Consider the following 12,039-nt stretch of genomic DNA (forward strand, 5'->3'; position numbering starts at 1 on the left):
GAGCCACTGCTGGTCAGAAGTAGTAAACGTCGCTGTTCAGAAAGAAATCTCTAGGAAAGAAAAGAAGAATGTGGGACACATTTTAAATATGTGTGAGTATATGTATCAGGTCTCTTTCAGCTCCTCTCATTGCATATGTCTATATATATGCTCGTATATGTATAATAACATACATGAACAAATGGGTGTGTTTGTTCTTGCAGGTGTGTTAAAAATTTGGTTTGTTTTGAGACACAGAGATCTTTTTGTTTAGGTCCCACGGATGGCGCCAATGTTTGAACCTAGATTGACCGGTTCAGTAACGATACGGGTTTGACCGCGACAACCATCGCATCTCCTCCAAGCTCTTAACGAGCCTAAGGCGGCAATGGTTGTCCTAGAGTGAGATAGACGTTTCTTATGAGCTCTAGAAAGATAAGTAGAAGTGATTATGATCACTTGCTTTTGCATGTAACGTTTGAATGTATTTGAAGTGAATGTTATTCACTTGTTTTTGTATCAATCGTATGTTGAATGTGAGAGAAGGATCCAGTGAGTAATGCATATCATATGATATATATATATATATATATAGATAGTGTGTGTTAATGGGTTATATTGACTTGTCAAAGTGAGGAGATTTCATTGATATTATATATATGTGGAAGTTCACTTTTGTTAAGTAACCAGAGAAGAGAGATTCATTTGTCTCCTCCTTGAATATGTTGAATATGATTTACAATTATGTAAAGAGAGAGACGCATGAATGTACTTGAAGTGAATATGATTCACTTGCTTGAGTGGATAGTAGTGAGGACTACTTATAGGTGAAATGGGTAAGTAGGTGCCTATCTAACAATTGTCATCCATTTCCTTCAAAGCATATAATATATAAATACATATAAAATGAAACAAAGGATTTGCCTTGTCATACATTTGGGTTTTATTAACATATATGTAACCACATACATGATCAAAGGGTTAGATTATCGTTTTCCAAAACAAAAAAATATATATAAAAACTTTCGAAGAAAATATACGTTTGCTTAAATCGGTTCTTCAATATCACTTAAAAGAATTGATTGCATAAAAAGGACCCAAACACATCATCATCGAGCTAAAAACCACAAAAAGACTTTTTTATCCACGATATCACAATAAATGTTAGCATATCACTTCACTATTTAAAAATAAAAAATAAAAGTAAAAATTGTTACATACCAACAAACACAAGTACACAACCCGACAAACTGGCCAGTACCATGCCGAAACTATGAACGTGAATAGCGAGTGACTTTGGCCCAAAGTGGTAACAACTCAACCCAAAGTCCCGAACCAAGACCCTATTGTTTGGAAAATGAATAATGAGGACCGGACCAAAATAAAAGGGTCATGATCGGCCGGGTCCGGGTTTATACCGGGTCTAGCCTGAATCAACAGCCCGATTTTCAATGTTTTATTAAAAAATCTTGTAACACATGTTATCGAACATGAAACTCAGAAATCCCACGTGTGACAACGTCTCTAGCTAGGAAAATTGTTTTGTGAGATGTCCAGCAACAAACTATTTATAAACTCTTGTGGAAATGATTAATTTGCCGTTAAAATAAAAACACTAAATTTTTCTTTCGAAGTCACACTACTAAAGTTTTTAGTAATCAGATTATATAGATCTTTTCATCCACTAATTTTTTTTTCCATTTCGTTGATCTCACCCTTGCGGTCACAAATCATTTTCGTAGTCGCAAAAATTAGAAATAAGGAAAAAGAACCTCAAAACATATGGCACAAAAAACCGCATTTTTAAGTTCTGCAAAAGTTTTGAAGTGCAAAAATTAGAACTTTTGATAGTGAATTTCGAGTATATAGCTCTTTATTATAAACTCATTTCAACTCAAGTTTAATCCGCATTGCGTTTTAACCTTCACTATGCGTAATATATATAAGTATATAACTCTTTAGTCAGTTCAGCTTCGTATCAATTACATCCGGAGTGGAGTATTAATTTCATCCTAGCTTATTAGACATAAAATTAATTAAAACTGAACAATAAACACACATTCATTCATAAAATAACAACAAAACGCTTCATAATCATAATCATAAGCATCCATTACACTATTTGACCATAAAATTAAACACACACACATGATGACTCGATTCACTCAGACTCGAACTTAATTAATAACTCGAAACATTAACATAGCTCCGCCATTCCGACATGACCCGATCGATGGATCAATTTAAGTACTCCTTGTACCACGTCCTTCTTTTGCACCACCATGAACCTGACCCTCGGATCCGATGTCATGAGCCTTGTCCTGAATGGTCTGACCAACATCCTTAGTCTTTTGTCCAGTGTACTCCACAAGATCTTGAAGCCGCCTTTTAGCGGCATCGACTTCCTCTGGCACTGACCCGGTCAACTGTCTAAGATAGTTGACCAGGTAAGATAATGAACTCAAACCAGTCAACCCGAATGTCCCGGATGTTAAAAACCCAGCCACTGCTAATCCAATGGCTAGGATAGCCGGGACAAGTACCGGGCTGAACAGAATAAAAAGTGGGGTTGCTATAGCAACCCCTATCATGGTCCCAGCTAAGGTAATCCCGGCTAGACCAAGTAAGGCCCCACCAATAGGAAGTAAAGCCACAACAGCCAAGATTTTGCTCTTTGATGGTCCTTGACCACCTTGTTGGTAGTCAAAGCGTGACTTATCTCCACCGTGGATGTCGAACCGTCCATGTGGTTGGCTACCGATGGTGTGGACTTGGACTTGGTGTGACTGTTGACGATCACGGTCACGATCGTGAGAGATGTGACTGGCCATGGATGTCAATAAGTTTATTTTTTGGTGAATAAAATTGGGTTGTTTTTGATATGAGAGATGGAAATGAAGTTAAGAGAGTAGTGGCGTTAATAAAGGTGAAAAAATAGAAGAGGTGCATGCAAGGTAATGACACGTATGTGTCACGTGGAAGAAATACGGCTTGCATGAAGCGCAAGTTTCATTACTTTTGGAGTCTTACCCGTAGAGGAATCCCATGGTTTTTTCCAAGTTTTAAGTTGTGGTTAATTGTTTGTAGTTAAAAGTGAATTAGTATCATTTAGCTTTAGTACGTTTAACTAATCAAAGTTGTTTTTAACCGTAAAATGAGTCTTATCTTATTTTAGTTGATTTTGATTGCTTGTAGTCGTTTTTCTCATTTCTAGCTTTGCCAAATATTACTATGTCATTTGTTCGAGTATAAAACATTTGGTAGTTATTTTTGAACTACCGGTGAACAATATAGGATAACAACAATGTAATGTAATGTAATGATTCGTATTTGTGCGATTAAACCAAAAGGTAAACCTCTTCCATCCGAAAAAGTACTACATAGATATTCTATTGAATTTAATCATGACATATTTACTTCGTTTATTTGTGTTGGTATGTAACATGCATCCATTTGACTTGTTCAACACAATAGATCATCATACTTAAATAGTTAAATCATCCAGTATGACACTTTGTTATATTTTTATCGATATATATTTTTTCAAACTTAAACAACTAACAACACGTTTATTGTATGATTTATCTTTTGGTTTAATTATTATTAGCATGGTAGTCGGGCGTTGCAGAGGTTAACATTGACAATGTGTTCGATGTCGTGATTGCCGAAAACAGTGTAAGTGAACAATAAATTAAGCAAGATACCACGATGATAGCGTAGCTTCAATAGCAGCCAACATTAACAAACAATACATGTATTAACAATATAAGTGAGAGTGCGATATGACTATTCTACATGTATTGACAATATAGAAAAATATCGCACACTCCTTTTTAACACTTTTCAACACTCTCTCTCATAAAAATGTTCTCATGCGAAATGACTATCCTACCTTAATGAATTAATTAATTATCTCTCTTTTATTTATTAATATAAAAATATACACTTAAAATACCTATAATACCCTTAATTAATTAATTTACAACATAGACTCATCGAGTCATAAAATAACTACACTACCCCATTTAAATTAATTATTTTTATAATAAAAACTACGCCGTCACCACCTATCACGCCACCACCACTACCAACCGCCGCCAACACCACACCTTGCTATCGCCACCGCCGCCGCATTGTTCGGATAAAATGCTAGTAATACCTTATAAAAGGAGAACCCCTTCCAAAATCTTAAAAAATGAATTGATATACCCAAAAATCCCCTATCCTTTATTCATTAATTTTAAAAATCTCTACCTAGTATACCTATAATATTCTTAATAAACTAATTTTCAACATAAATTTATCGATCCTTAAAACAACTACACTACCTCTTTTAACATCAACTATTTTTACATTCACCACCATTGTCGCTCCACCACCAGTTACCGCCACCATTGCCGATACCCCACCAGCTATCACCGTTGTCACCGCCACCACACCACTACATTGCGTGAGTATATGATTCTTTTTTACAAAATAAAAAACATACATCCATCAACAATTAAATATGACTCTAATTTGTCTAATTTGATTAGGGTCAAATACTCGAAAATACATCACTTTACAAAACTATAAATCATCAAATGGCACATATTCATTTGGATTTTGAGGTATCAAACAAAACTAAGTGCTTAAATGACTCATATTTATTTCATAATATATTAAAATTCATTGTCATTGAATTTCATAATTTTTTAGGAAAACACTACTTAACATTGTTTGTCATTTAATCTCATAATAATTAAAACAAATTTTAAAAAAATGTATACCAATACATAAATCTTATTATGAAATTGTAAAGCTTAGGAAATCAACTCATACAACTCTACTTAAAAATTTAGAATAATCAACATAAATATTTTTGTTTGAATTGTTCTTTATTCATTTGAAAGTATATACTATACACTTAAAGTTTATATACAAGGTGCCAATGAGGTTTTAGATAAAACTTGCTTTTTCTACCCCGTAAATATAGCATAATAAGCCCAAATTACCCGATCTTGATAAAAAAAAAAAAAAGAAGCTAACGTATGATCTCTTAATAGTTATATGGGAATTGGTGGAAGCATGAGGTTTTTACCCACACATTGAGAATTTGAGATCCGAAAGATTTTACATAAAATAAAATATATATATATATATATATATAAATACCGTCGCTCGATTTCCGTGCGCCTCACTTTTTCAGCAAATGTAGTCCTTGTCGTTAAACTTGCTGCAATAATAGTCCTTACCGTTTTTTTTTTTAGCAAAAATAATCTCTATCATTAACTTTCTTTGCAATAATAGTCCTTAACGTTATTAAATTCTAGAAAACTCTAAGAACCACTAACGGTTACAAATCAGGTTCTTTTCTCTCACAAAGAGTTAGTTCTTTTTCTTTAACGGGTGTTGATGATTGTCAGATGTTATTTAGTGTGCAATGAGAGTTACAAAAGCTGTTGCAAATCCAGTCCATTTCCCTATCGGGCGTTGGAGTATATAGTATTTGTGTCAAATTGATATTGTCAATCGGTCGCCTAATTTAACAAAAAACCTGAGTTTGTTTTTTGTTTTACGTTTTAATTTTTGCCTTATATTTTTAACTAAATTTTGGTTTTTTACAATTTATTGCACAAATTTAATATGATATCCGCATTCATTTGTCTTTTAACCTCTACAATGATTTACATGGTACTTTCCAATACTTTTTGTATTTCACATATAATAGTATCATTTTTTTCCTTCTATTTGTCACACTTTTTTCAATTAATCATATTGTTGCTATATGATTAACATTCTTTTTTTTTTCTTTTTAATTCTTTCAACTATTCAAAGAATTAATCATGTAAATGATAAGATATGTACACGACATTTTATTTTCAGACACATGCTTGAATAAAAAACAAACAAATGCATCTTCCGCTCGTATAAAGTTTTTGAAAGCAATATTATGTCTTCCGGGGCAAATACTAGTTAATATGTACTAACGTCATCTTCTAAAAAATATGTCATTAAAAAAATAAAATAAAGGGGTCAATGGGTCATTGCTGATGTATGTTAAACCTTCCGGGTCTAATTGTTCAAACATTTCATTCCCAAAATAAAATACCACCAAATAAACTCTCGGACAAAAGAAAAAGAAAAGAGAAGAATTATTTATATATTTTTTGTTTAACGTGTTCCTGAGTTTTCCTTTGATCTTGTAATTGTAATTGTAATCTGTCTTACCAAAAATTGAATTATTATTATTTTCTCACCATCGCTGGGTGCTTATCACTGCTTGATTCTGGCCAGCTCTTGATATTTACGGGCAATATATTCCAGGTACCTTAAACTATTCAATCTTCTATTTATAAATTATAATTAACTTTATTACTTATTTCTAATTTATATTTTATGAATTATTATCATCAATATACTACTACAAAGAACCCTCAAATTTAAGCAATTAAACCATTAATAAGACAATATAGAATAATTACATTATTTATTTATTTATGTAAAGTACTAGTATTATATTGTTGATCTGATCAGGTCTTCCTTCCTGGTAATGCTATACACCATAATTTGCAATCTATATTTAAAAAAAAAATGTATTTATGAGTAACAATACTGACTTCTAAACTAGGCATTACTTAGGAGGTGTTTGACTGATTTTTTTATTGGCTTATTTGCATTTTTTGTTGTATTTTTGGACTTAGATATAAGCTCATGAGTTCAAAAATAAGCCACTAAAACGACGCTTATCGAACATAAACCAAACTCAAAATGAGCTTGGAGATAAGCAAAATGACACTACTTGAATTTTGTTTAGCTCGGAAAAACGATGTTTGCTGCGAGAATACTAGACTTTTCACCACAAACCAACATTTTAGTTTATGATTTCAGATCAATTCCTTAATCCTTGACCTAAATTAGTATACCCATTCCGGCATTATCTTCTCCATAGTGAACGGTCTTTTGCTTAGTACTACACTGCTTCATACCTCTCATATGCTGGTTACAGATCTCATATATGTAAATGCGGTTAATCTCAGAGGCATTGCGACCTCTTTCGAGGCCTAAAGTGATATTTTCTAAGATTCTTATTTGCCCTAGCTTTACTCTTGAGACACCTTTGAATTTAAACACACTTGCATGCTAGCAATCACTATTAGACTCTATATTCCAGGATGTATAACAAGAAACAAACTTTTAGATCAAACCCCGGACATAATTTCACGAGGTTAAGCATTTAGAGTAACTTTTCTTTGTTCTGTATATTGCTTCCAGGACCTTGAAATTCATAAACACGCGCACAAATACCTACTCTTGGGTTTTGTTTGGGGATCATGAGAGTGTATTCTAGACTACGCCTGTTTTTCCAGCAGCATACCTATTACACATAAAGCTGATGATTTTGATTTTTGACTCTTGACGTATATTTCTTTACGTGATTGCCAGGATAGAAGGAAGGATGTGGTAGCATTGTCTTAGATATATCTATATCAAAATATGGCAGGACTAGAGGAATTGAAAAAGAAACTGGTACCACTTTTCGATGCAGAGAAGGGCTTTTCTTCAGGATCAACATTGGATCCTTCTGATTCTTATATGGTAAATTCATAATTGGATGTATATGTTTATGTAGATTACAGTATATATATATACTGATTTTGTTCTTGTTTTGGTGAAGCTGTCAGATGGCGGGACTGTTAATTTGCTTAGTCGATCCTATGGAGTATACAACTTTAATGAGCTTGGATTGCAAAAGTGCACATCTAGATCGGTGAAGGATGTGGACGACTCAGAAAGGACTTATCAGTGTGCTTCACATGAAATGAGGATATTTGGAGCGATAGGTAGCGGTGCAAGCAGTGTAGTTCAAAGAGCAATTCATATTCCTACCCATAGAATTATTGCATTAAAGAAGATAAACATCTTTGAAAAGGTCTGCGTATGAGTATATCACTTTCCTTTTGTGACATTAGGGAGAATAGCTCTCTTAAATCTATGATCTAAATGTATTAGCATGTGTAGCGTTAAATTGGATTTTATACTGTTGTTTTAGGAGAAAAGGCAACAGCTTCTTACTGAGATAAGAACGTTGTGTGAGGCACCTTGTTATCAAGGTCTGGTGGAATTTTATGGAGCGTTTTACACTCCTGATTCAGGGCAAATAAGCATTGCTCTAGAGTATATGGATGGGGGGTCACTAGCTGATGTAATAAAACGACAGAAATGTATACCCGAAGCAGTCCTTTCTTTGATGGTTCAAAAACTGTTGCAAGTAACTATTCTTATATTCAATTTCATGGGATTCTTTTCATATCTTTTGGTTATCTTTTATTCTGCTGAACTGTTCTATGTATATATTTTGTTTCCCAGGGACTAAGCTACTTGCATGGAAGTAGATACTTGGTCCACAGAGACATAAAGCCTGCAAATTTGCTAGTAAATCTCAAGGGAGAACCAAAAATAACGGATTTCGGGATAAGTGCTGGTTTAGAGAACTCTATGGCAATGGTATGACTATCATGATCACTGGGTTTTTATTCTTCATTTGTTATAAATAACCTGTGAAGCTAACAATCATTATAAATGTGGTGTAATATTTCTAGATCCTTTTTTCAGTGTGCTACGTTTGTTGGAACTGTAACATACATGTCACCTGAACGAATCCGAAATGAAAGTTACTCATATCCGGCTGATATTTGGAGCCTTGGTCTTGCTCTTTTTGAGTGTGGTACGGGTGAATTTCCATATACAGCAAATGAAGGACCTGTAAATCTTATGTTACAGGTAACATCTGAATGTCACTACTTAAAGTAATTATAAGTTGCATATGTTGGATCCATCAGTTTAAGACAGACATAGCTAAATTACCCCCATATATTGTTCTGCACTTTTATGCATTCTAGTAATCCTAAAGATAGCAAATAGTTGAATGTTCAAGGTGTAAGTTTATATGATGTGATATTTTCTCTAATCGTATTAATAATGCTGTTAAGCGTATTGGTTTTGGTTGCCCTATGTCCTTTATTTGTTTTATTAAGTTTTCTTTCTTTGCTACATCTTAACAGATCCTAGATGACCCATCTCCATCACCACCAAAAGACACTTTTTCTCCAGAGTTCTGCTCATTCATTGATGCTTGTCTACAGAAAGATGCTGAGGCAAGACCAACAGCAGAGCAGGTAAGATAAAAAGAGGGCACAAGATATTTAGGAGAATATACCTTGTTAGTAAATAGTCATATTAGATTTCTAGATAAGCCCATCTTCATAGACAAAATAATTTCAGTTTCTTTCTCTGATTAGATATGATCCAACTTTAAGAGACTGGGAACTTATTGTTTTAATTGATGTATATATACAGCTTCTTTCGCATCCATTTATCACAAAGTATGAGGATGCCACAGTGGACTTGGCGGCATTTGTTCGTAGCATTTTTGATCCAACCCAAAGAATGAAAGATTTGGCAGATGTAAGTTGTTTTCCATTTAATAGTAACACTTTAGATTACTTCTGACTGGTAACATGTGAGGTCACGTACTCGTTTTCCATCAAATACAGGAAATGGGTACTATAAAGGACCCTCATTGTTCTTAAATTCAAAGGCCATTTTTATTGTATACGAGAGAACATTGTCTCTCTCTCTCTCTCTCTCTCATGTTTGCTTCAACATGAGAGTATCCCAATCCAGCTAAGAACTATTATTGCACTTCAACAAGTGTAGCATCGACACATTGAAAGGATTTGCAACATTTATTTATCATGTTTATGTATATAATTCCTTCCTCTCTTATTATGCACGCTCATGCTGTAAGTTACATAGTAATCTTAAGTTTGTTCTTTCTCATGGTGTACATCTTCATGTGTTTTTGTTTCATCAGATGCTAGCTGTACATTACTATTTACTATTTGATGGGTCCGATGAACTTTGGCAGTATGCGGAGAGCTTCTATAATGAAGACTCAACTTTCAGGTAGATATGGTTGAAGCTACTTGTTTGTTATATGCAATTAATTCATATGTCAATTGTACATGTCATTTAGTTAGGCCACCCATGCTTTTATAAATGTCCGAGACTCCAAGCATGTTACCCATATGATTTCTTTTGAACAGTTAGATCATTCATCTTTTATTGTGAGTACATTTTGGCCATTTACACCACATTCCTTAAATGACTGAAATACTCGTGATAACGTGGGCTAACCTACCATTATTTTCAATATTATCAGCTTCTCAGGGAAAGAATCTGTTGGGCCTAAGGATATTTTCACAACTCTATCGAACATTCGGTGTACATTAGCTGGTGAATGGCCTTCTGAAAAGCTTGTGCACGTTGTTGAGAAGCTTCAATGCAGAGCTCATGGCAAAGATGGAGTTGCAATCCGTGTGTCGGGATCATTCATTGTCGGAAACCAGTTCCTTATATGTGGAGACGGTATACAGGCAGAAGATGTACCTGATTTTAAAGATCTTAATATCGACATACCTAGTAAACGAATGGGAACGTTTCAAGAGCAATTTATAATGGAAGCTGGGAATGTCATTGGCCGTTACTCCATTGCCAAACAAGAGCTTTACATCATACAATAGATTATTCCGTAGTAAGCATATACCTCCTTCCCACATTCTGACGAGGTGGTTGTTTCGACCCATATACTTATGAATGGGTCTATTTGGGTTAACCTTAATCTCTTATTGATAGAAACTTAAAGGTAGAATGAAACGGGTTAAATGGGTTGAACAGGTTAAAATCGCTGAATGTATATTTTTGATGCATACAACCTTATACTTGTATTGTTGTCTGTTTTTCAATAGAACATTTTCATTATGTTTTAAAAAAGAAAACCCCCTTCTAGTTCTCTGTAATTAGAGAATTAGATTGTTGCTGTAATAACATGGCTTATTTATATCACATTTAACACCCAAAGTATCTAATTTTTCTAAGAAGTTGACAAAGTGTATTTAGTCAACCCAACCTAAACCCAGCCCAAAAATCAACTGTGCTGACCTGAACCTATTTAGACCTGCCCATTTGTCATCTCTAGTCCTGACTGCTGAGTTTATTACATACAAATAAAGTAAAAGTTGTGCTCATGATTGCCAGGTTTAATGGATTCAAGCTAATAGGTTTTCTACATGCGTTGGAGTTTTGGTTCGTTCTTGTCTGAACCTATGTATTTTGGTTCGTTCTTGTGCCTATGACTCGCTCCACGATGAAAGGATTGCTCCATATTGTTGTAACATTAACTATATATTTGTAAAGCTTGTATGTCATTTAGTTACGACAACGCTTTGCAACCCCTAGTAATATGGTGGTTATTTATGGAACTAAACCCATATGGAAATGTTTGAAATTAAGTAGAGTTTTTTTTTTTATTAGATATAGAAATAAATTTATTTCATAAATTTCTCCAAAAGCATACTGTTACATTTATATAGAAATAAATTAAACTTATTGTTGTAAAAATGGGTAAAGGTTAGGTTAAATATGCAGTTTCTATTTTAAATAAAGCAAGAGGGATTTTGTAAAATTCAGGGGAGGTTATGTAAAATTCAGGAGATATGTATGTTCATCAAATTTAAAGGTTTAATTTGTAATTTTTTTAAGTGGCAGTACTAAGTAAGGACGGAGTCAGAAATTATTATCTGAGGAGGCAATTTTAAAATTTGTTTGTCATACTTAGAGAGACATATTTAGTAATGTGAAGAAAAATATGGATTCTAGCTTGAGAATAAAAAATGGACCCTCAAATAAATTATTACTCGCACTGGTTGTAACACTCACATTTAAAAATACCAATTTTTTTTTAATAAATAAAGACCACTGTCAGACAAGGTCTTATTAAATGAAAACGTATTCAATCATAATATACGAAACCCAAAAAATATACTTTTTAGGAAATGATTAGCTTCTAAAAATATCTTTTCTAAATAACTATTATCATTATCATTATTATTTGTTTATTATAAATATATATAATAATTTGAAAGAAAATAATTTTTTCATAAATAGTTACACTATTAATGTATTACACATTTACATACTCAAATGGAGAAAACTTTTTTGAAAACCTTTCTTTATTCT

General features: G+C 33.4%; 2 protein-coding genes across 2 annotated transcripts; one reads left to right on the top strand and one right to left on the bottom strand.

Moving 5' to 3' along the window:
• Positions 1-2,222: 2,222 nt before the first annotated feature.
• On the bottom strand, positions 2,223-2,810 carry LOC122604759 (oleosin Ara h 10.0102-like). Its single transcript, XM_043777628.1, has one exon. It carries the CDS (start codon positions 2,808-2,810, stop codon positions 2,223-2,225), a length of 588 nt encoding a protein of 195 aa, XP_043633563.1.
• Positions 2,811-6,062: 3,252 nt separating this feature from the next.
• On the top strand, positions 6,063-11,312 carry LOC122603415 (mitogen-activated protein kinase kinase 3). The gene is made up of 11 exons (XM_043776107.1): positions 6,063-6,285; positions 7,405-7,557; positions 7,637-7,891; positions 8,012-8,230; positions 8,329-8,466; positions 8,575-8,742; positions 9,024-9,137; positions 9,319-9,426; positions 9,836-9,927; positions 10,184-10,555; positions 11,059-11,312. Exons 2-10 carry the CDS (start codon positions 7,456-7,458, stop codon positions 10,542-10,544), a joined length of 1,557 nt encoding a protein of 518 aa, XP_043632042.1. The 5' UTR covers positions 6,063-6,285; positions 7,405-7,455; the 3' UTR covers positions 10,545-10,555; positions 11,059-11,312.
• Positions 11,313-12,039: the final 727 nt, after the last annotated feature.

This window comes from Erigeron canadensis, chromosome 6 (assembly GCF_010389155.1).
Source record: "Erigeron canadensis isolate Cc75 chromosome 6, C_canadensis_v1, whole genome shotgun sequence".
NCBI lineage: Eukaryota > Viridiplantae > Streptophyta > Magnoliopsida > Asterales > Asteraceae > Erigeron > Erigeron canadensis.